This window comes from Pararge aegeria, chromosome 4, assembly GCF_905163445.1.
Source record: "Pararge aegeria chromosome 4, ilParAegt1.1, whole genome shotgun sequence".
NCBI lineage: Eukaryota > Metazoa > Arthropoda > Insecta > Lepidoptera > Nymphalidae > Pararge > Pararge aegeria.
Genome location: NC_053183.1, coordinates 13,938,421 through 13,958,176, shown reverse-complemented (window position 1 = coordinate 13,958,176; position 19,756 = coordinate 13,938,421). Strand labels below are relative to the sequence as shown.

Below are 19,756 nucleotides of genomic sequence, written 5' to 3'. Positions count from 1 at the left end.
CCAGTATCCGTACTACCCACTTTCAGTAAAATCTTTGAAAAACTCATTTTAAATCAATTACTTTACCATTTTCATAAGTATAATTTACTTCATATTAAGCAATTTGGTTTCACACGGGGTCGCTCAACAATCGACGCAGGTGTTGAGCTAATACAAAACATATTTGAAGCCTGGGAGGAGTCACGTGATGCACTTGGTGTGTTCTGTGACTTATCTAAGGCGTTTGATTGTGTTCAACACGAAACGTTAGTTAGGAAACTACACCACTATGGAATTCAGGGTGTAGCTCTAGACTTAATGAGTAACTATCTACGCGATAGAATTCAGAAAGTCGACGTGAATGGAAAACGGTCTAATGGATCAGTTATGAAAATAGGTGTCCCACAGGGGTCTATATTAGGACCATTTCTGTTCCTTATTTACATTAATGACCTTCCTTACCTTGCCAAGGATAAACACGGGATAGTTCTGTTTGCCGATGATACATCACTGACTTTTAAAATAAATCGACGTGAACTAGCTTTTGACGACGTAAACAACTCTCTCGCTAAAGTGGTACAGTGGTTTGAAGCTAATAATTTGGTTCTTAACGGAAAAAAAACCAAGTGTATAAAATTCACTTTACCTAATGTTAAACACGTGAAAACCACTGTACTACTTAATAATGAGGAACTGAAACTGGAGGATACGACAGTTTTTCTAGGAATAACGTTAGATTCTAAACTTCAATGGGGCCCTCATGTAAATAATTTATCGAACAGGCTTAGTTCTGCTGCCTATGCGGTAAAGAAGATACGCCATATGACCGACGTAGAAACTGCTAGACTGGTATATTTTAGTTACTTTCACAGCATTATGTCATATGGAATTTTACTTTGGGGTAATGCTGCTGATATTAGCACTATTTTCGTGCTGCAGAAGAGGGCTGTTCGTTCTATCTACAAAATGGGTCCGAGAGAGTCATTGAGAGATAAATTTAAAGATTTTAAAATAATGACAGTGTATAGTCAGTACATATTTGAAAATTTAATGTACGTCCATAAAAACATTTCTAAATTTAAGAAAAAATGTGACTGCAATAATTTAAACATTAGAAGTAAGAATAAACTTACAGTGCAATATACTAGGTTACATAAAATTCATAATTCGTTTAAAGGAAATTGCATACAATTCTACAATAAACTAGCAATTGACATCTTGGAGATGTCTCTTAAAAAGTTCAAAGTTTGTATTAAACGTAAGCTTATAGAAAAGTCCTATTATAGTATAAAGGACTACGTAAACGATAAAAAAGCTTGGGTGTAAATTATTGCTCTAACCAGGTTGCTCTTCTAATAATTTAAAATTACATTGTGAGATGGCGATAACAAAAAAAAAAAAAAAACACCCGGCTAAGTTTGTTGTGGGCTTCTTCTTAGACCGGGACGCGTTTGGAACCCTCGTAGCTTTAGTTTTAAGTTTACGAATGTGGTTATCGCCATCATCTCACTACCGTGTAATTCTTATGTACGCATCAAAAGTGCCACCTGTGGGCCTACTTGAATAAAGATATTTTTGACTTTGACTTTGACATTGTTATATCTAACTGATATATTAATTTTACAGTAAGACTTAATAAGAATATTCCTTTGAACCCAAATCTAAAAGTTATACAAGTGTGCAATTTTCATTGTGGTAACAAAATGGCTCTTATGTCAGCAATTTAGACTAATATGGCATATGTTTCAAAAATAGAAATCATAAATGTTGCAATAGATTTTTTAAGCCCAACCAAATCAACCACCTAGGAACTGAAAGAAACTGAAAGTAAAATATAGCACTATTTACTTGAAGAAAAAAATACAGTATCCTTTACAGTTTTCACAGCAGTGAATATAAGAGCCACTTTATGAGATGTAATAAACATTTTTTTTACTTAGTTATTTATTTCATAAACCTGGCAAACTATAGTAAAACCGTTGGAAGGCTAATATGATCCATCATTATCATATTCTGCCTATTAATCCCCACCTCGCAGCACATACCTCCTCTCTTAAAGGTATATTATTAAGCTCATAAGCATCTTTACACTGCTGGTTTTAGGGCTTTAACGATTATTAATTTTATGTAATCTCTAGAGACATCTCTCTCTCTCTCTCTATAGTTCAGTTAACAACACTAATGTCCTAACTTTGAGCTGCTACTGTGAAAAATCTTTATAGAAAACCCAATACCTTCCTAACAAAAATATCATATACAAAAAGAAATCAAAACATAAAACCTATTTTCGTACATTTATTTACAATAAAAATATATAACAGCCATATAATGAAAACTAATTGAAATTAGCGCCTTTTTTTAAAATTGTTAAGAATATATAAGCATCTTTTTTAAGATTATACTAATCAGATGCAAAGTTGTCTTTGTCAACATTCATATTTTAACTTAAATGTGTATAAATGAAAATAATAACTATATGCAAAATCATTCAATAATATCAGCACATTATTCTTATCTACCATTACTACACTAACATGGGTACATGACCTGTCTTTATTTTACTTGATATATTTATATGCAAGAACAATAATATTTAAACTATACTTAGCAATGAACTTTAAAGAGTTTGTTTGATAAAATGAGAATGAAGGGCATCCACCAATGATGTGTCACTTGTCCTTTCTTGCCTCCGTTTGCACTTGGGGCAAGGCAAGCTTTCATTTTGACATTTAGCATGAAAAACGCTTGAACATTCATCACATCTATATGTAGAACTTGTTTCAAACGGATACAATATCTTGGAATCTTTACAAACTTCACATATGAATCCCTTTTGGCTGCAGAGCCAACAATCTAGTACATGAGACTTTGCAAAGCTAACTACCTTTTCTAACTGTAAAGCCAAAGAACTGTTTGGTATCTGTGCTAAATCCGATATTGTGTATAAATGTACATGATCATATAGGTACTCTCTTGGCCACACACGTTTCTGTAGCTCTTCAATAACTGGTTCACGGCAAGTAAAAATGTAAGCTCTTAGAAAATTAAGTTGTATTCTTAATTCTTGCAGTTGTGCCATGTCAGACACTCCACAGTATATTTTAGGATTCAGCTTTTTCATATCAATCCAAGGATGGTGTTGGAATTCTAATAAGAACAATGCTGATTTTTTTGATACTGGATACCTTTTGAAGTCCCAATTATGTATTACTCTAGCTGGTATGATGAAAACATTTGGATCCATACAATTGCCACAGTAATATTCACCAGTGTAGCCGCAGACCTTAGCTTTTGAAACTGTGCTGCCTAGTAAATCTTGACAACCCTTGCACTGGTAATTCTGGTAATCAAGTCCTTTTTCTCTAGATAACATTCCTAATTGTTTTATCATTCTTTGCAACTCCTGAGGTGTGAAGGAACCATTGATGGAATTTGGGACCACTTCAAAGTCTAATCCCTGTAAGGACGGGTCTTCCAGCACTGCCGCCTCAACAGTCTCATGCAATGAAATATTATCGTCAACTGTTAGTTTTAATTCCTTATGAATATCTTTCATGATGTCTTTTAAATTCTGAGTGTGGGTGTATGGTTCCCCATATGCAACTGTATTGTCAACTAGTGAAGACAAGCTTTTCAATTCTGGTGTTTTAATCATACTACTGCCATGAGATGAATTTGAGTTAATAGATTCATTTAAATCATCATGAATATCATTTGACCATCCTTTTGCACGACCATTATAGACCAATAAAGAATTTCCAGTAACAATAACATCAGTTGGTGCTATAAAATCTGCAGAGTCCACTGATGATGAATAAACAGGCATTGTATCTGAGGACAAAACTGTTTCATCAGCTGGCTCCTGACTTGACGTTGCTTCAACTACTTTTAAAGAGTCAACATCAGAGTCTGATTTTATTTTGTCTTCTTTATTGACCTTCTCAGTTTCTTCAATATGTTCGCTTCTGTTATTTAAATCATTAGAATCTTTTGACAAAATAAATTTCAAAGCTTCATCTTCATTTATAACAATTCCAGTAATACTGGAGGCATGTGTGGGGGTTGTAGCCAACTTGGGTTTGACTTCATCAGTCAAAGTACTGGCTACATCTAAGCCGGCTGTAATTGGTGCCACTCTCATAGTAGGTACCCAAATACCTGCTTGCATCAAAACCTGTTCGGGCCATTGGTTCAGTAAACTGGAATTTATTGGTAAATTAAATTGGACACAAGTTTCTAATCCCTGAACCAGTTTCTGGGAAACCTCCAATATTTCTGAATCGCAAACAAATGCACTCCTGTTGTAGAATGGTTTGACAGCCGATATATTTTTCAATAATGTTGACATATATGAAGACAAAAGGCACTCATTGAGGGCAATCCTTAGCCAGGCTCTGCATTGCCCTATCTCAGTGTTGATTTGTGGGAGGGATGAGATCTGATCAATGTTCTGCCTGTGCGAAAGCACTAGTATCAAGGGCCAGAAACTGGACTGTGGCCGGTAGTCGGGATCGCCGGATATAACATTCTTAGCTTTCCTCAAAAAAGTGTCTTTCAATCCGTGAAGAAAGACTGCTTCTAACGCCATACATAATGTGTTTGTAGAGTCGGTTGAGCCGAGAACGCTGTGAAAATTCTCTTCGAATTGGCTATTGTATTGGATATCTTTTACGCACTCCGATAAATTATTAATTAGGGACTCCTTAAGTATTGTATCGCGACTGCGAATAGCGAAGCTAGATGTAACGTTCTTGAAAAACGACATGTTTGTTATTTACATTTGCAGTTTAGTAATACACAACTGTACCTTACACAGAATTATATGAAGATTTAAATTTAAGCACACAGCACAGGCTTTCATTAAAAAAGAAAAATACACGGGTAAACACAATATTTATTTTTCTTATGTCAAATGAAAATTACAATCAAAATCATAGACAATCAGGGCTGTCACTTGTGATTATAAAAATATTTTACTACCCTATAGTTTAGTTTGTTTGTTTTTTTTTTTATCTAATTTGTCTGGGTGACTAACAGGATATACCGGTCTAATTGAATCCATGACCGTAAAATAAATTTAAAAAAAAATACCGGTCTAATTAGCTAAAAAGATCTTACGTGCGCTGCGCTTTGATTCGTCGCTTTCAAATTTCAATTCATTTTTTTTTATCGTTCTGAATGTATCTGCAGGCAAAAACTATTTAGGTTTATTTATATAATTGGTGGTAGCAATTTGGTACATACTCAGTCTAATGATAGTTTGATATTGTTTATATTCTCTGTGACCAAATAATAATGATTGCAACGCAAAGTATGAAATGAACGTTACCTATGTAATGCGAATTACGAATGTTCCTTGATTACGAGCGAATGCTTTGACTTTGACGTGTGGGCATATTTTTAGTATATACTTGGATTGTTGTTGTTTTATTTAATCAATAAAATAGATTATATAGCAGTAGCAAAGTCAGCGAACCAAAAAAAAAAGTAGTGTGTGTAAATATTATAGATCACATAATCAGTCAAAACACTTATTCAATATTCGTGTAGATGTAATATATAGGCTTAGTTAATACTTAACTCAAACAATCGTAGAGTCATGATTGATTTTTTGTTTATATTACTTTTGTATGCATCAGGAACATGCTTTATAGTTGCTGAAAACAGTTCTAGAATTCAAAAAAAAGGTCAAGGTAACAATGTTTCAATGTTGTTTGTTATTTTTGTAACTACTAGCTAAACCTGGCTACGGTGCCTGTAGTATGCTACTATTTCGATAAAAATTTCAAGAACTAGTCCTAGAAGTGCAATTTGTGTTAAAATTGGAAGTCACTATATCAACGACTTTTGCAGACAAATAAATACCGAAACAAAATTTTTGTATTAAAAGAATTTTTCGCAGATAGATTTTTCTTCTTGCAGAGTTAATATTGTGCCGAAAATGTGGGGCTGATGTGGCAGATTCCTATTACCTTTTTAGTAAAGAAAGTCCAGGAGCCCATAAAATTGAATATCAGAACTTATTCGGCAGAAAAAATGTTACAGTACAAACTTTAGTTAATCCATTTGGAGTTCCATTTAAGATAGTGACAGCTGAAAAAGCAAGATGTGCAAGAATGGGGAAAGTGAGTGAATATAACATTTTTTACAGTGTGTAACTATTTTACCACACTGCTAATTTGATCAATAAGTGTCTTCTATAAAATCTATAAGTGTAAACACTGCCTTTTTACAAGAAATGTGCTCATCTGAAAGATACCACTTGAAACTTTCACCACAGTAACTTTGGAAAGCATCAAGCAATAATTAGCTAATAGCATTATACTATGTTTCTCCTAAATTATGCTTTGTTTCCACTTTCTTGCTTCTGGTCTAAAATTAATGAACCTTTGCACACCTCACATTGATCATGTAGGTATACAAATTAATGACACTAAAGCTTATTCTAAATAACCATAACATTTAATTTCTGTACTGTTAAGGTAACATTTAAATTATTCCAATACTTTAAAGCTTTTGTCTTGAAATATAATAAATCGTTGAATTTTAATTTTGAGTTTTCTCTTACTCATTTCTGCTGTTTTTGTTGAATTCTGCACTCATTGTTCACCCCTCTCACAACAATAATTTGGGTTGTTTCAAGGGTGGGTTCTGCAGAAGTTCTGGGCACCAGTACTCAGTTAAAATCAGGTGACACTCCTGCTCTCTTGAATATTTACTTAAATTTAAAAATAAAACAAAACAATATTGTTATACATCTGCTGGGTTTATTAAATTTTTTGAATAATCATTATGATGATTTTTTTAGAGTCAAGGGGCAGATTCATGGTTTCCTGGATATATGTGGCGTGTTTGTATATGTCCTCAGTGTGCTGTACACTTGGGATGGACTTTTGAAACTTTAAAACTTAAAGAAAATGATGGAGATAATAAATCATTCCATGGATTAATATTAGGTAACCTTCTTGGAGAAAATTGTAAGTATTTAAAGTTTTAGCACATGTTTTTATGGGCTGCTGTCATTTTGTTTTTGTCACCATTTTGGTGCTGTAAGTGGAACACTATAATAATTAAAGTGTCCCAGAAAGCTATTGGTTTTGGTTGCTGCTTTAAGCTATTGGTTGTTCTTTTGTCCACTTTATATATAATTTGTTTTGATTAGATAAATAATTCTTATGACTTCAGCTCTAAGTAAATATTTTTTAATTCCAGTTACCAATTCACTCATTACTTTTCCAAAGATGTATAAAATGTAGAGAGTTACATAAAACACTGCTCCAAGAAAACTTTGCTACTGACTCAAGAATGATATGATGAAAATGGAAGGTGAAGATTAAATTGTAAAATAAAAGAAATTGTACAGACCTGTTTTTATTCTCACTTATTATGTATTAACAAATATAGCTTTCAAAACAATAAAAAAATTATTCTCCGTCTTATAACTAGTACACATACTCACATTTTAATCTTATTAAGAGAAAAAAAGATCTTGATTATGTACTCATAGGTACTGTTATGTTTTCAATCATTAATTATTAGTAGGCCTGTTTATATTTCATTACTTATGACACAAAATTATGAAACCCTTTCGTACCAGCATATGAAATTGGTATTGGACAAAATAAATGTTCTTGAAAATTGGACAAAAAAGATCCTGTGAAAAGCCTGTTAATTTTTATAAAAAGCAAAGTATTCAATACCTGGACCTGGGAGTGATCAAAAGCAGCAACTTGAAATGGGAAATACATTGCAGCTGTGTTTAGCAGACAATTCTATTCTTCACACAATCAGGCAGTAAATAATAAAACTGACTAAAATAATCAATCTTACACCAGAAATATGCATTTTTTCAGTAAGAGCTTTAAACCAAATGCATGTCAAGGATCTCTTCTCCATGTTAGCTACAGCATTGCCTTAGCATATTACAACAATACCATATGACAAAATCATTGTTCGCTCTTGGGATATAACAATTAATTCTTCAGTTCTTCAGCATTTTTTAGGTTATAGGTTTATCTTTCAGAATCCCATATTTTGTAGGGGAATATAAAACTATGATAATGCTCCAAATTTTAAAAGAACTATTTCCTAAATTGAGTATCTAAGCTAAGAAGGTACAAACTTAAATCCTTGTACTTTGATATGAGGTATACACCTGTGGAATAAATTGCCTGGGTATAGGATCATAGGAAATCAATTCAAGTACTGTGGGCTTATTACCAACCATGTAACAACAGTATAAATAATACTACTATAAGCAATGGTAATAAAGGGGCAATCAGCAAAAACAATTTTTCCTTATTTTTTAGTGTGCTGTTTTAAAAATAATCATGACACACAGTATAAGTTTATAAGAAAAGATAAAAAAGCACTGGCTTTGTCTTATTTGTAAGTGATGATGCAGTCTACGATTGTAGCAGTTATATACTCCCACACCCCTAATCAATTTCTACGGGGCATGATTCCTAAAGGCTAAATTGCTTAGGGATGTCTTTGTTATTGGGGTGATAACTAGCCACAGCCAAAGGTTCCCACCAGACCAGACTTGAAAAAAATCTGAATAGGCGCTTCTGTGGATCAAACCTGGGGTCTTCCACTTAACAACCACTGTTTTTACACCACTGCACCAGGGAAGTCATGAAAATTATAAAACAGGTTAGAATATGAATTATTGGGTGCATCAATGTAAGCTGCTTATCCTAATTATTTATTATAATATGGTATTATATACTAATTTTTACCAAAAAAACAACATGAAAGTGGATTTCACTTACAAAAATAGGGTATAATAATATACTTTTTAAATAAAAAAAAATACAGTTTATAAACTATTGTATACATATTTTGTGATCTTACACAAACTTATGCTGTTGCAAACCTTTGATGTAAAGTTTGATGAGTTGCTGCTGGTGTGGGAGTAAAGTTAATACCACTAGGAGCTTCAGGATTATTACTAGAGCCACCGCTTTTACCTTGAATGGCTGCAATCTCTTTCTGGAGTTTTGGATTGAGCATTTGCTTATTTACAAATTTTCTCCCTATTCCACGATTTCCTCCCCGACCACGGCCTCGACCTCTTGACTGAACTGATTTTCTGCTAGAATTAGACTGATTTGATCTATTTGATCCAGTAGATTTGACACTACCTGGTCCTCTTCTTGTATTGTATCCTACAAAGTCATTATTGAATGATGCTAGGCTTTGTTTGTTCAGATATCCTGCATTACCTAAACTGTTGCGACGCCTCTTTGCAAAGTCATTAGCAACACTAACAGTCAGCTGTGAAGCTGTACTAATAGAATTGTTCCTTGATCTGGTAAAGGTCTGAGATCTAATGACATTATTTTGACGCTGCTGCTCTAAAATTTGATCAGATCTCAAACCTATATTGCTAAATCTGTTTCTTGTACTTAAACCTCGTCCACGTTTTGAAATCCCTCTTTTTGCCACAGCTAAAGGTCTGAAAGCATTATTTGCACCTCCACTGCGAGTGTTTATTCCAAGCCGACTATGGATTCCACTTGGTACATGTTGATTTGAATCTGAACGTCTCAGTCTCATCTGCATACCGCCTGTATTAGCAAAAAACAAAAAGATGTTTGTAGTTGTATTAATTTGCACAATTTATAAATAATAACTATATATTTGAAGGTTTTAAATGAAAGTCTTATGATAAGCACGACCCACAGCCTATTTAAGTCTCACAGCTGGGCATAGACTTTCTTTCTCATAGGACAGAGGGTTTAAGAGTAGAGCAAGTACACTGCTCCAGTTCAGGTCGGTAGACTTTAACAACAACTATCATTAGTGGGCATTGGAGGTGACACTGCCAATTTCCTAGCTCCGGGCAGGAAAATTCTTTAAAAAACATACCTAAGAATATTATTAATTGGGATTCATACCCAGGACCTCATGATCCATAGTTGGACATGCTCACCATAAGGCTAACAAGGCTGGTTCAGAAATGCTAGAAGGTAAAGTTTGTAATTTAAATACTTTACCTCTGCCTCTGTTGTTGCGGACAAGTCCTGGCATGTTAGAAAGTGGATTTTCCAGTCCAGCTCTTCCCTTGGGTGTTATGCTTCTCATCTGAGATCGAGATTTGGATGTTGATCGGGTTCTTGGGTATGAAAATCGCCTCTGTTGTGAACGTGAACGTGACCGTGCTCTCGATTGAGATCGTCCGCGCGGTTGAGAGCCTCCACGCTGCTGTGAGATCCCGCGCTGCTGTGAACGCCCGCGCGACTGCGACCGGCCTCGAGGTCCTCTAGAACGCGACCGGGAGCGATCCTGCCGAGTATTGGATCTGTCGCGGGAATATGACCGACCGCGTTCACCGCCACCGCGCCCGCGGCCTCCGCGTCCACGACGCCCGCCACGACCACCACCGCGGCCTCTAATATTTCCACCGCCTCTGCCACGAGCACGACCTGGTCGGTTTTGTTTGATTATCTCATCTGCAATATGAAAAAACACCTTGAATAACTCTTAAAGTTAAGATTCTATGCCGGAGCGTCGTGAGAGGTTAAAACAAATAAAAAATATTGTTAATATTTATTAAGTACAACTCATTATTAAGTACTCATCAATCTTAAGAACGTTTTTTAACACATTTATAGAGCATTTTTTAATTTCATATCCTAAAATTCTAAGAATAAAATAAACAAATATGTTTTGCTCACCGAGTGACATATTAACGGAGTCCGTCATCTTTGATGATTTGTTTGTAGTTCTTATACGAACGAATGCAAAATCGTGAAAGGTCTAATTATAAGCGGTAGAGATTTTAATATTCGTACGAAACAAGATCATGAAGTTATACTTTTCTATTTTTATCAAAGAAATTAATTTCCGCCTAAAATAGGCATCGTCCCACTCAACCACAAAGTCTACAGATAATAATTAGCACTGTAATTGGTACCACAGACCATTGAATAAAACCACAGCTAAAAAGAGTACAGACCATCTATCTTCTATTCATGTAATAAAATCGTAGACAGGCCGTGTCTGTACGGTAACGATTTTTGCAAAAAGATAACTGGGAGACGTTAGAAATAAGCAATAGAACGTAAATATTCAACTAGACTAGACTAGAATAAAAGATACTTTTTATCTCGTAAATAGGACTACACCTAAACTACTGCTACAATTGAAAAAGTTAATTTTATGTAAATAAAATGTACTTTACATTTTATAGGAACACGATGCACGAAAGTCGCAATTGATTCCAAAGTAGTTTTTGTAAACGTTTTGATGAGATACGTAGTTCACAGTTAAAGCCTGCCAGCCCCGCAGTGGAGCAGCGTGGTGGGGCTATGCTCTAAAACCCTTTTCTATTTGAGGAAGCTAAGGTCTATTATTTGGATATTAATGTACGGAAATTGATGATGGCCGGCCTGTAGCTCATAACTTGCAGACTGTTAAGATTTTAACAAATATTTTAATTGAAATACCAGTATTCCATAGGCACGTAAATAAAAACACATACTGAAATTGGAACTTAAATATGTAATTTTATTAACAAAGTGAAATAGGTGAAATAAATAACATAATAATATACTTTAAAGAAATATTGATTTGTACATTACATAAATTTCCTTACAACTAGTTACTTTTTCTTCAATATTTATAGGACAACAATGTAATTTTGTAACAATTTTTAATTCTCTTTCCTAAGGTTTTTCGCTCTAAATTAAAAACAGCTACAAATTCATTTTACTTTTATCAAATAAAGTGTTTTGTATTGTAATAAAAAGTAAATTTTATACAGAAAACATAATTATAAAATATCAGTTGAGTTTGTATATTGAATCACAGTTTAAGTATGGTGTTCCCGAAGGCCATAGATGTAGGCATGTCTCAATGCTAAGGCCGTTATAAGTCATAACATTTAGAATATGCATTTTATTACATTCAATAACAAATTCGTAATAAAACGAGAAGCAAAATTATTAACAATATCACTTTTTAAGTACATTACATTGATGCAAAACTTTTGATTAAGCTTGTGTCATTACTCATTATTACATAAATGAGAAGTTGAGTTTGTTTTACCACTTTGTCCTGAAAAATACACGTTTCCATTATTTGCTGTATAATACAAACGTTATAATGGTCTAATCTAGATTAAAGAGAGAACAAATAATATATCACATGTACACATTCTTATGATACTGTTTTATCACCCCCTGAGCATGCAAGACTCGTTGATAATAATAATAATAATAATTAAATTGTATATTCTTTTAATAAAAATTGCATTAAATAACGTTTTATATTAGATATTTTACAATAGTCAGTGCTCGAAAAGTTATTTTAACTTTCAAGTTCTTATGGCATTATACTACATTGACATTTACATAAAATAAAATATACAAAATACGTAAAGTACCCTATTTTATGTAGATAGATTCAATTTTTAACATCAACACCAATCACAGAAGTAGATAGCTATTTCCTTTAGTATATTTTACATTATTTTTGCTTTGCAATATTATTGTGCTAGAGGAATGAGAGACGATCCGCCTCAAGGGCGGGAGGTTTAGACACTTGGCACCTTATGAGTATTAACGCTATCATTACTACATTTAACCGTATCGGTACACACGTTCAAAAATACTTCTACGAACTAGAGGAGGCACATACTTCAGGTCGACGAAAAGAAGTTCGAAAAATATAGCAATAAATACAACCATAGATCAATAATTTACAATCGCACCATCTCCGTGCACAGCACCACACCAAGTCACACCCTATCTACATCGGGCGTTCACATACCGTCCGCGTCCGTAACCGACATATTAATTATTAAGAATCATAAATGTACAGGTACTTAAATTATGGAATTATCGCTGTAAACTGCATAAAAATCATATTTAGGCAATTTTTGTTCGAGCTAAATATCGCTATCTATAAGAACAAGAAATTATATTTGATGAATTAGTTGGTATTACTTATTTTATTTTTACGAGTACAAATGCGAAATTGTTTCTGAAATAAATTAAGAACATGTTGATAAAATAGGTAATGTTACAAAGCAAAACCAATATAGCACTGGTGGCAGAAATCAACTAGACGTTTCGTGCTAAATAAACATCTATTAATAATGAGACTTGTAGATTATCCATCTTATATCCAGAATAAGGTAAGAAAACCAACATTCTATTTAAAGTAGAGTGTTCCACGAAAGCTTTTGTAAGATGCGAGCTGCGGGGTAAGTGTGATATAACAACTGAAGACCTGGCGCAACACTATAATAGTAGAGAGTATACTGCTGGGGCGGTTAGTTAAAAGGTATTTCCTTGTGTAGAACTGACCAGTTTGTCACCCTTCTAGCAATGGCAAGTGTGTCCTCAATGAGAATATACATATTTTATAATAAACTTAATTAAAAAAAAATCATAAACACGCTTGTAGATTTTTTTATGCAGAAAGTGTTTAACTTGGCAAGCAACAATAAAAGCTGTATATTTACAGAAAAAAACAAGGTAATCCTACTGGATTATTGGTTATATGGATATATCCCACTTCCAAATATCAATTGTTTGCATACTAATAAAAATATGATAATAAATATATTTCAAAGCAGGCATACTTATGAATAGTAAATAAGTTACTTATTATTTTCATTACTTTTTGAATTGGTATTCCACTTGTAATACAACAAAATAAATATTTATAGCATTTATCGACAGCAGTGATGCACCACACTACTACGCATGAGTTCCAGTGAGGGGAAGAGGGTATTAAACATTTGTTGCACCTACATTATTTGCAGTGTCATTGCACTAAAGTTCGGCAAACGAGCAGAGATAATTAATGTAACACAATGTTAATAAAGTTCGACGTTTTTTGCATCAGAAAGAAAAGGATGGTAAGAGCAAAGAACAATCCTTTGCACAAATCATCCCTTATTATTGTCTTTTTTTGGTGTTTTGTTCTTATAGCGATAGTTTTACTAGTTTAGTTTAGATAGTTTAAGAAATTTATTTATAATTGCACGGGATGTCCATCCATATAGGATGGCACGTACGTACATAGAAGGTTACGAATACGGTACGAACGAAATGGTACCATTACGTGTGACAGTTGGCATTTGTCAAAATTGTTAAGACTTGTAGCCCAGCCCGTTGATAACACCCAAATGAGGTTACAATAAAGTTTTTAAGGGCCGATTGACCAATTATCAAATAAACTCGAGATATCCTTGGTTGTTTATTTAATAATTGAAAAATCAGGCCTTATTCCCTCTCTATATGAAATGTAAACTACAAGCAAATATTATTCTTGACAACATATTAAGAGTTTTGGGTTATTACTTCACTTAATGTGCAATTTTTTATCACCATACATATTAAGATAGTTATTATGTTAACGATTATTTTAACATTCTTATACATTGCTTAATAGACTTCTGTAACTTATTGACAGTTTATTTTGAGTATGACTCACTATCACGGCCTTTCACATCTCATAGAAAACATTCAAATCGGCCGCGGCGTTTGCCTGTCAAGATTTAAGTCTTGTAAGAGATGGACTTTTAATAAATTTAATTACAAGGTATTGAAATTTTAGTTTTCCTGCATAAAACCTACATTTCATATTCGAGGAAGAAATGGCTTATCAATAGTACCGAATATAATTATTTACCTTAACACTACGAGACGACATCGGAGACAACACTGTCGCACAGCGACGTGCTGGAAGTTATCGAGTTAATATAATACACATTAATAGCCGCAATCATTTACGAATGCCGGACGGGCGCGTTTTACGCGTTCACCCAATAAAATACCAATTGTATAAAGGCAAATCGACTACAATCAGTCTTTACAAAACGAACCTCAGATACTTTATATTATTAGGCTCCCTCGCTGTTTTTTCATAGCTTGGTCGTTTTTTTGTACGAATCCGCGAATATCCGTATTTTTTTTAAAAGTTTAGTTTCAGCGAGGGCGCAACATTTGGGTTAAGCACGCAGGATATGAAACCCGCCTTGTGGAGTGTAGGTTCGTCTTAGTTGTACACAGTGAGCACTTTACAGTTCACAGTCTAATGTCAGTGGTTGCGGCGAGCATGGGGCCGCGGGCGCGCCGCCACCCCCCATCCTCCCCCTCAGCCGCACCGCCCTCCTCCTCCGGGTTCCGCACAAACGCGTGGCACTGCACGTCGTCCTGTGCACCGTATCGATGCAGTGTCAAAAACTTCAGATTCGCCACGATGGACGAATTCATCGGTCTCGTTGGAATGTTGACCGTGGTGGCGGAGCGCTCGATGCGTTTCGTTCGACTCTCTGATGGCGTGAGTTCAAGGGATTGTCCGCGCCCGTAGAGCCTGGACTGGCCGAAACGCGGCGTCAGTCGACCAATAAGGTTGTCCTCTTTTCGTGTGCTTTTCGAGCTTTGGGCGTCTTCCGGGGGTTTCGGCTTCTTCTTTAGGAAAAACGGCGTCAGCCGCTCCGCGAGCGGCCGGGAAGAATGCGAGCCGGCGTCGTGCACGTTTGAGGTCGAGTTGGACGTCTTTAGCGGTTTAATCGAGCCCGATTGTGTTTTGATCGGATTAGATTTTCGCTGCAGGCTTATCCTCGAGAACATCCCACATTCCTCCTTCTCTTTGACCGCCGTAGGCTCCTCGCATTTATTTTCCATCGCATCTAGATCCGGAGTTTCATCCTCGCACACTTTCAATACGCAATAAGTGTCGCGTTGCAGTTCGTCGAGGAGGCTGTCGTCGTTCGACACGGTGTCGATTTTACTCGCAGGCCGAGATTCGCCGCTCTCCCCATGCGTCCCCCGTACTTCCGACCGAGCGCCCTCCGGCAGACTGGTGGTCGATCCGCATATAGCATCGTGCTTGAACGTCGAATGTTCGTCAGACTTTGAGACGTCAATATCTATCAGTTTAGGTTGCAGGCGCACGCGGGCCGCATTGCCCCGCGGAGGCACCGCCGGCGGGGCGTCGTCGTCGGACGCTTGCGTATGGCTCATGAAGTTAGACATGAGCTCGTACTCTTTACAGCGGATCGTGACGTCGTTCTCGAGTCGCTTGAGTTGGGACGAGAGGAACGCGAGGTCCGGCCTGGGCCGTCTGAGAGGCGGCTTGAGTTCGACGTCCACGTACTCGCACAGCGGCGAGGTAGCGGCGGGTGTGTGGGGCGCGCGGGACGGGGACAGGCGCGCGGGTTTGGGCGGGCGCGCCGGCCGGTCGGCGGAGGCGTCGCTGTCCTCGGAGGGCTCGTGCTTGATGCAGGACATGGTGAGGTAGCCGCTGCCGGCCGACTTGGTGGACTTTCCCGAGGAGCGCTCGTCTCCGAGGCGCGCCAGCTTGAGCGACTCGGTGCTGGAGCACACGTCGGGCGAGGTCTGCAGCGGTAACGTCTTGCCGTCCAGGTCGATGGTGGGCGAGGATCCGCCGCGCCACGGCCGCCAGAACCACGAGCCGCTATCCGCATTCCCCGCGGCCCCCGCCAGTTGCAAGTAGTTGTCGTCTCCGATCGGCGCTTGCCTGAATGGATGATATACACGGTTAAAAATTCTTATGACTTCCACTAGCTTACTTATGAAGAGTCACTCAGTGGGCGATGGAGATTGCTTTGCAGAAATGAGGAGATCCGTAGAAGAACTAGAGTTACAGACATAACTCAGCGAATTGCAAAGCTGAAGTTGCAATGGACGGGGAACATAGCTCGGAGAACAGATGGACGTTGGAATCCCAAGGTGCTGTAATGGCGACCCCGCACTACTAAAAACAGCGTTGGTCGGCCCCGAATGATGTTGACACACCAGCAGTTGACGTCAATAGGTTGACGTGATGATCGTAATGATCATGATGATGATGACTACACACACAGGAGTAATACATCATCAATCCTACAGAGATCTGACGATGTCCTCTAGACAGAGCAATCTTTCGGTTAAGCAAGTGTGGTGCGTACTATGGAGGCTGGTAAGAAATGTTTTCCTCCAAACGATACAATGTCGGCATTTACTGCGAGATTAAACGCGTCAAACTAGTGTATCTCATCCACATCTCATTCATTGTAAAATACTATTGCTTACAATCAGTATAATAAACAAATTCAAAGTGTAAAATCCATTACTCACTTGCTGCCATATTTTGTTTCTCTAGCTAACGATCTTCTATATATACAATGCCGGTGTTCGAGGTCAAACATAATTTTTTGTAATTCACGTAACGTGACCGCTTCAGCCTCGCGTTCTTCGGGGCTCGTGTCATCTGGAAAGTAATAAACAATATTATTACCTTTTGACACGCACATAATTAGTGAAAACGTACAAAAACATTTTCATAAACGAGAAAAAAAGTAAATTAAAAAGTAACTAGTAAGTAAAGTTCATGTTTACTGTATACACACATCGCCATCCAGCCCCATAGTAAGCGTAGCTTGTGTTATGAGTACTAAGATAGCTGATGAATATTTTTTATGAATATAATACACATAACTACCTATAATATACAGATAAACACCCAGACACTGAAAAACATTAATGTTCATCGCACAAACATTTGTCAGTTGTGGGAATCGAGCCCACGGCCTTGGTCTCAGAAAACAGTGTCGCTGCCACTGCGCAGACCAGTTGTCAAACGGCTGAACACACCGATATTGAAAAATATTCGATTTAGGCTATTAAAATCGCATCATAAAACTTAATTTTTTACTTGGATGGTAACTAGGTCTCCAACTAATAATTTAAATTAACTCTGTGTTTCAGATCCAACATACACAATATATACAATTATTTAGAGATATATATACATTAAAAGGATAGCAATATTACTTTATACACCAATAAAAACAAACAAATAGCGTCAGGGTCAGCTCAAGCGAACAATAGCCGCCGACATGCAATAAATGGACGAAATTTGAGGCGATGTAAGTTTCACTTTTAAAAAAGCCCTTCAGTCCAGCAGTGGAGATAGGCTATTGATGATATATGTCATTAGATAAATACAATATTTTAGCGGTTCTATGTTACTGTCATCATGCTTATTCCGAAGAGAACTCGGACTACTTACCCATCGGACGGTGAAGGCGTTCGTCGAGCCGGTGCACGTGTGCGACAAGCAGTGCGTGCAAGCGTTGCAAGTCGCGCGCGGGGTCCAGCCGTAGGGCTAACGAGGCCGGGCCGCCTGAAGACTCAGCCTCGCCGTTACCGCCATTACCGCCGCAACCCTCTGCGTCAGGCTCCGTACGTCCGCAACTGGTTTTAAAGCGTAACTTCTTTGGAATCGTTGCGCTTTGAAATTCGATGAAACGAAAATGCGTCATAAATGTACATGAGAGAATGAGATAGAATACATTACGCATTTTTCTATTTTAGTTACCATAAACATTAATACCAGTTTTACATTAAATTTAAAATATTAAATAATTTTCTTACATACAACGTGTAACGGAATTACGATATACTGTTTAAGTATATTTCATAAGGAATCACCCTGTATATTAAATCAAAAAAAGCATATTTATTTTCCCATAAAAACTAATTTTAAGTATTTACTTATGACAACCCTATTTAAGATAAAAATCCGTCACGTGCACTATACTAATCGAATACTTTAGTTTTGCATGAGATGTTAGGGCTGTATCTGATTTCTTTCAGTATAAACTAGGACAATGATTTACTCAAAACCTATTAGCGATTCGGTTTCACTGATAAGTTTCCAGAGGTTTTCATTTGTTTGTTTTTTTTTTTCGTTATTATAGACTTAAAGGGCATTGTATAATGCCAATAACATTCCTATGAAGGTAAAGGGTAGGAAAGGTTTCATAAGGTGTCATACCACGTCCACTTGCAGTCTGCGTAGTACCCTTTGTGCGGAGGCGCGAGCGAGTGGCGGCACAGCGCGGACAACAGTCGCAGCCACTCGGCACGCTCGACGCAGTTGCTGGCCTGCACGAACAGCACGCGTTCCCGGTGCACTGCACAAACAAATACTTCACAACTTCTCCTTCAAAAGTACATATTTTTATTTTTATTTTTTTATTAAGTACACTAACAATATACATGTACAGTATGCAGTGATTAACTTGTATAATATTTTACAAATTCAGTTTTGATATACATATAGTTACATATAGTATATCAATTACCAGTGACCATGGCATTCACAACAAAAATAAAAATAAAAATGACATGTAAACACAGAAAATAGAATCATAAAGACAGGAAGGAATAGGTAATATCTATCTTAAGGGAGGGCGCACCGATGGGTAAGCGATGAGTTTTTTTTAAATTACCGAGTAAGTGTCTTGATTTAGTTTTTATGCAACAATTATAAGACACAATTAAGCTTCAACTACAGGGCTAACCAACAGGGCACAGGTCTCCTCCCACAATGAGAAGGGGTTAAGGCCTTAATACACCGCTTTGGCCCAGTGCGGATTGGTGGACTCCACACACCTTTTGAGAACATTATGGAGCACTCTCAGGCATGCAGGTTGGGATCACGATGTTTTCCTTCACCGTTGAAGCTAGTAATATTTTAATTGCTTAGAACGCACATAACTTAGAAAAGTTAGAGGTGCGTGCTGGGATTCGAACTCGGCCCCCGAAAGTGAAGTCAAAGTCCTGCCCACTGGGCTATCACCGCTTCGCTCACCGATTTGGAATATATTGTTGGCGTCCAGCGGTGCGCCAGCGGGAGGGCAGTCAACAGGCAGAACGCTGAGTACACCGGCCAGCGCCAGTCTGTGCGCACCGCGTGCACCCACACCCTTCGCGCCGCACCTTGACCACGATAACTCTCCACTGAA

General features: G+C 37.0%; 4 protein-coding genes across 4 annotated transcripts in view; 1 reads left to right on the top strand and 3 right to left on the bottom strand.

The window, feature by feature from the left end:
- Positions 1-1,576: 1,576 nt before the first annotated feature.
- LOC120637918 (pleckstrin homology domain-containing family M member 1-like) lies at positions 1,577-4,853 on the bottom strand. The gene has a single exon (XM_039909985.1). It carries the CDS (start codon positions 4,742-4,744, stop codon positions 2,597-2,599), a length of 2,148 nt encoding a protein of 715 aa, XP_039765919.1. The 5' UTR covers positions 4,745-4,853; the 3' UTR covers positions 1,577-2,596.
- A 470-nt stretch (positions 4,854-5,323) lies between these two features.
- Positions 5,324-7,343, top strand: LOC120637719 (protein cereblon-like). The gene is made up of 4 exons (XM_039909679.1): positions 5,324-5,672; positions 5,902-6,104; positions 6,788-6,956; positions 7,192-7,343. Exons 1-4 carry the CDS (start codon positions 5,579-5,581, stop codon positions 7,233-7,235), a joined length of 510 nt encoding a protein of 169 aa, XP_039765613.1. The 5' UTR covers positions 5,324-5,578; the 3' UTR covers positions 7,236-7,343.
- A 30-nt stretch (positions 7,344-7,373) lies between these two features.
- On the bottom strand, positions 7,374-10,884 carry LOC120637718 (serine/arginine-rich splicing factor 4-like). Its single transcript, XM_039909678.1, has 3 exons — positions 10,662-10,884; positions 9,981-10,436; positions 7,374-9,551 (listed from the first exon to the last, which is right to left on the bottom strand). The coding sequence occupies exons 1-3, from the start codon at positions 10,687-10,689 to the stop codon at positions 8,842-8,844; spliced, it is 1,194 nt and encodes a 397-aa protein (XP_039765612.1). The 5' UTR covers positions 10,690-10,884; the 3' UTR covers positions 7,374-8,841.
- A 695-nt stretch (positions 10,885-11,579) lies between these two features.
- The window catches only part of LOC120637581 (GTPase-activating protein), a 51,032-nt gene continuing 42,855 nt past the window's right edge, over positions 11,580-19,756 (bottom strand). Inside the window, exons 12-16 of the mRNA XM_039909420.1 lie at positions 19,603-19,751; positions 18,784-18,922; positions 18,016-18,200; positions 17,082-17,214; positions 11,580-16,482 (exon numbers count right to left, since the gene is read on the bottom strand). Coding sequence (XP_039765354.1) covers positions 15,024-16,482; positions 17,082-17,214; positions 18,016-18,200; positions 18,784-18,922; positions 19,603-19,751 — 2,065 coding nt within the window. The 3' untranslated portion in view covers positions 11,580-15,023. The remainder of the gene's footprint in view (positions 16,483-17,081; positions 17,215-18,015; positions 18,201-18,783; positions 18,923-19,602; positions 19,752-19,756) is intronic.

Bases quoted from the DNA above. Each gene is read 5' to 3' on its own strand.
- LOC120637918 (XM_039909985.1), bottom strand. From the start codon at position 4,744: ATGTCGTTTTTCAAGAACGTTACATCTAGCTTCGCTATTCGCAGTCGC.
- LOC120637719 (XM_039909679.1), top strand. From the start codon at position 5,579: ATGATTGATTTTTTGTTTATATTACTTTTGTATGCATCAGGAACATGC. The intron at 5,673-5,901 runs GTAACAATGTTT...TTCTTCTTGCAG, and splicing joins AATTCAAAAAAAAGGTCAAG to AGTTAATATTGTGCCGAAAA. The intron at 6,957-7,191 runs GTAAGTATTTAA...TTTTAATTCCAG, and splicing joins TAACCTTCTTGGAGAAAATT to TTACCAATTCACTCATTACT.
- LOC120637718 (XM_039909678.1), bottom strand. From the start codon at position 10,689: ATGACGGACTCCGTTAATATGTCACTCG. The intron at 10,437-10,661 runs GTGAGCAAAACA...TTCATATTGCAG, and splicing joins CTCCGTTAATATGTCACTCG to ATGAGATAATCAAACAAAAC. The intron at 9,552-9,980 runs GTAAAGTATTTA...TTGCTAATACAG, and splicing joins CCGCAACAACAGAGGCAGAG to GCGGTATGCAGATGAGACTG.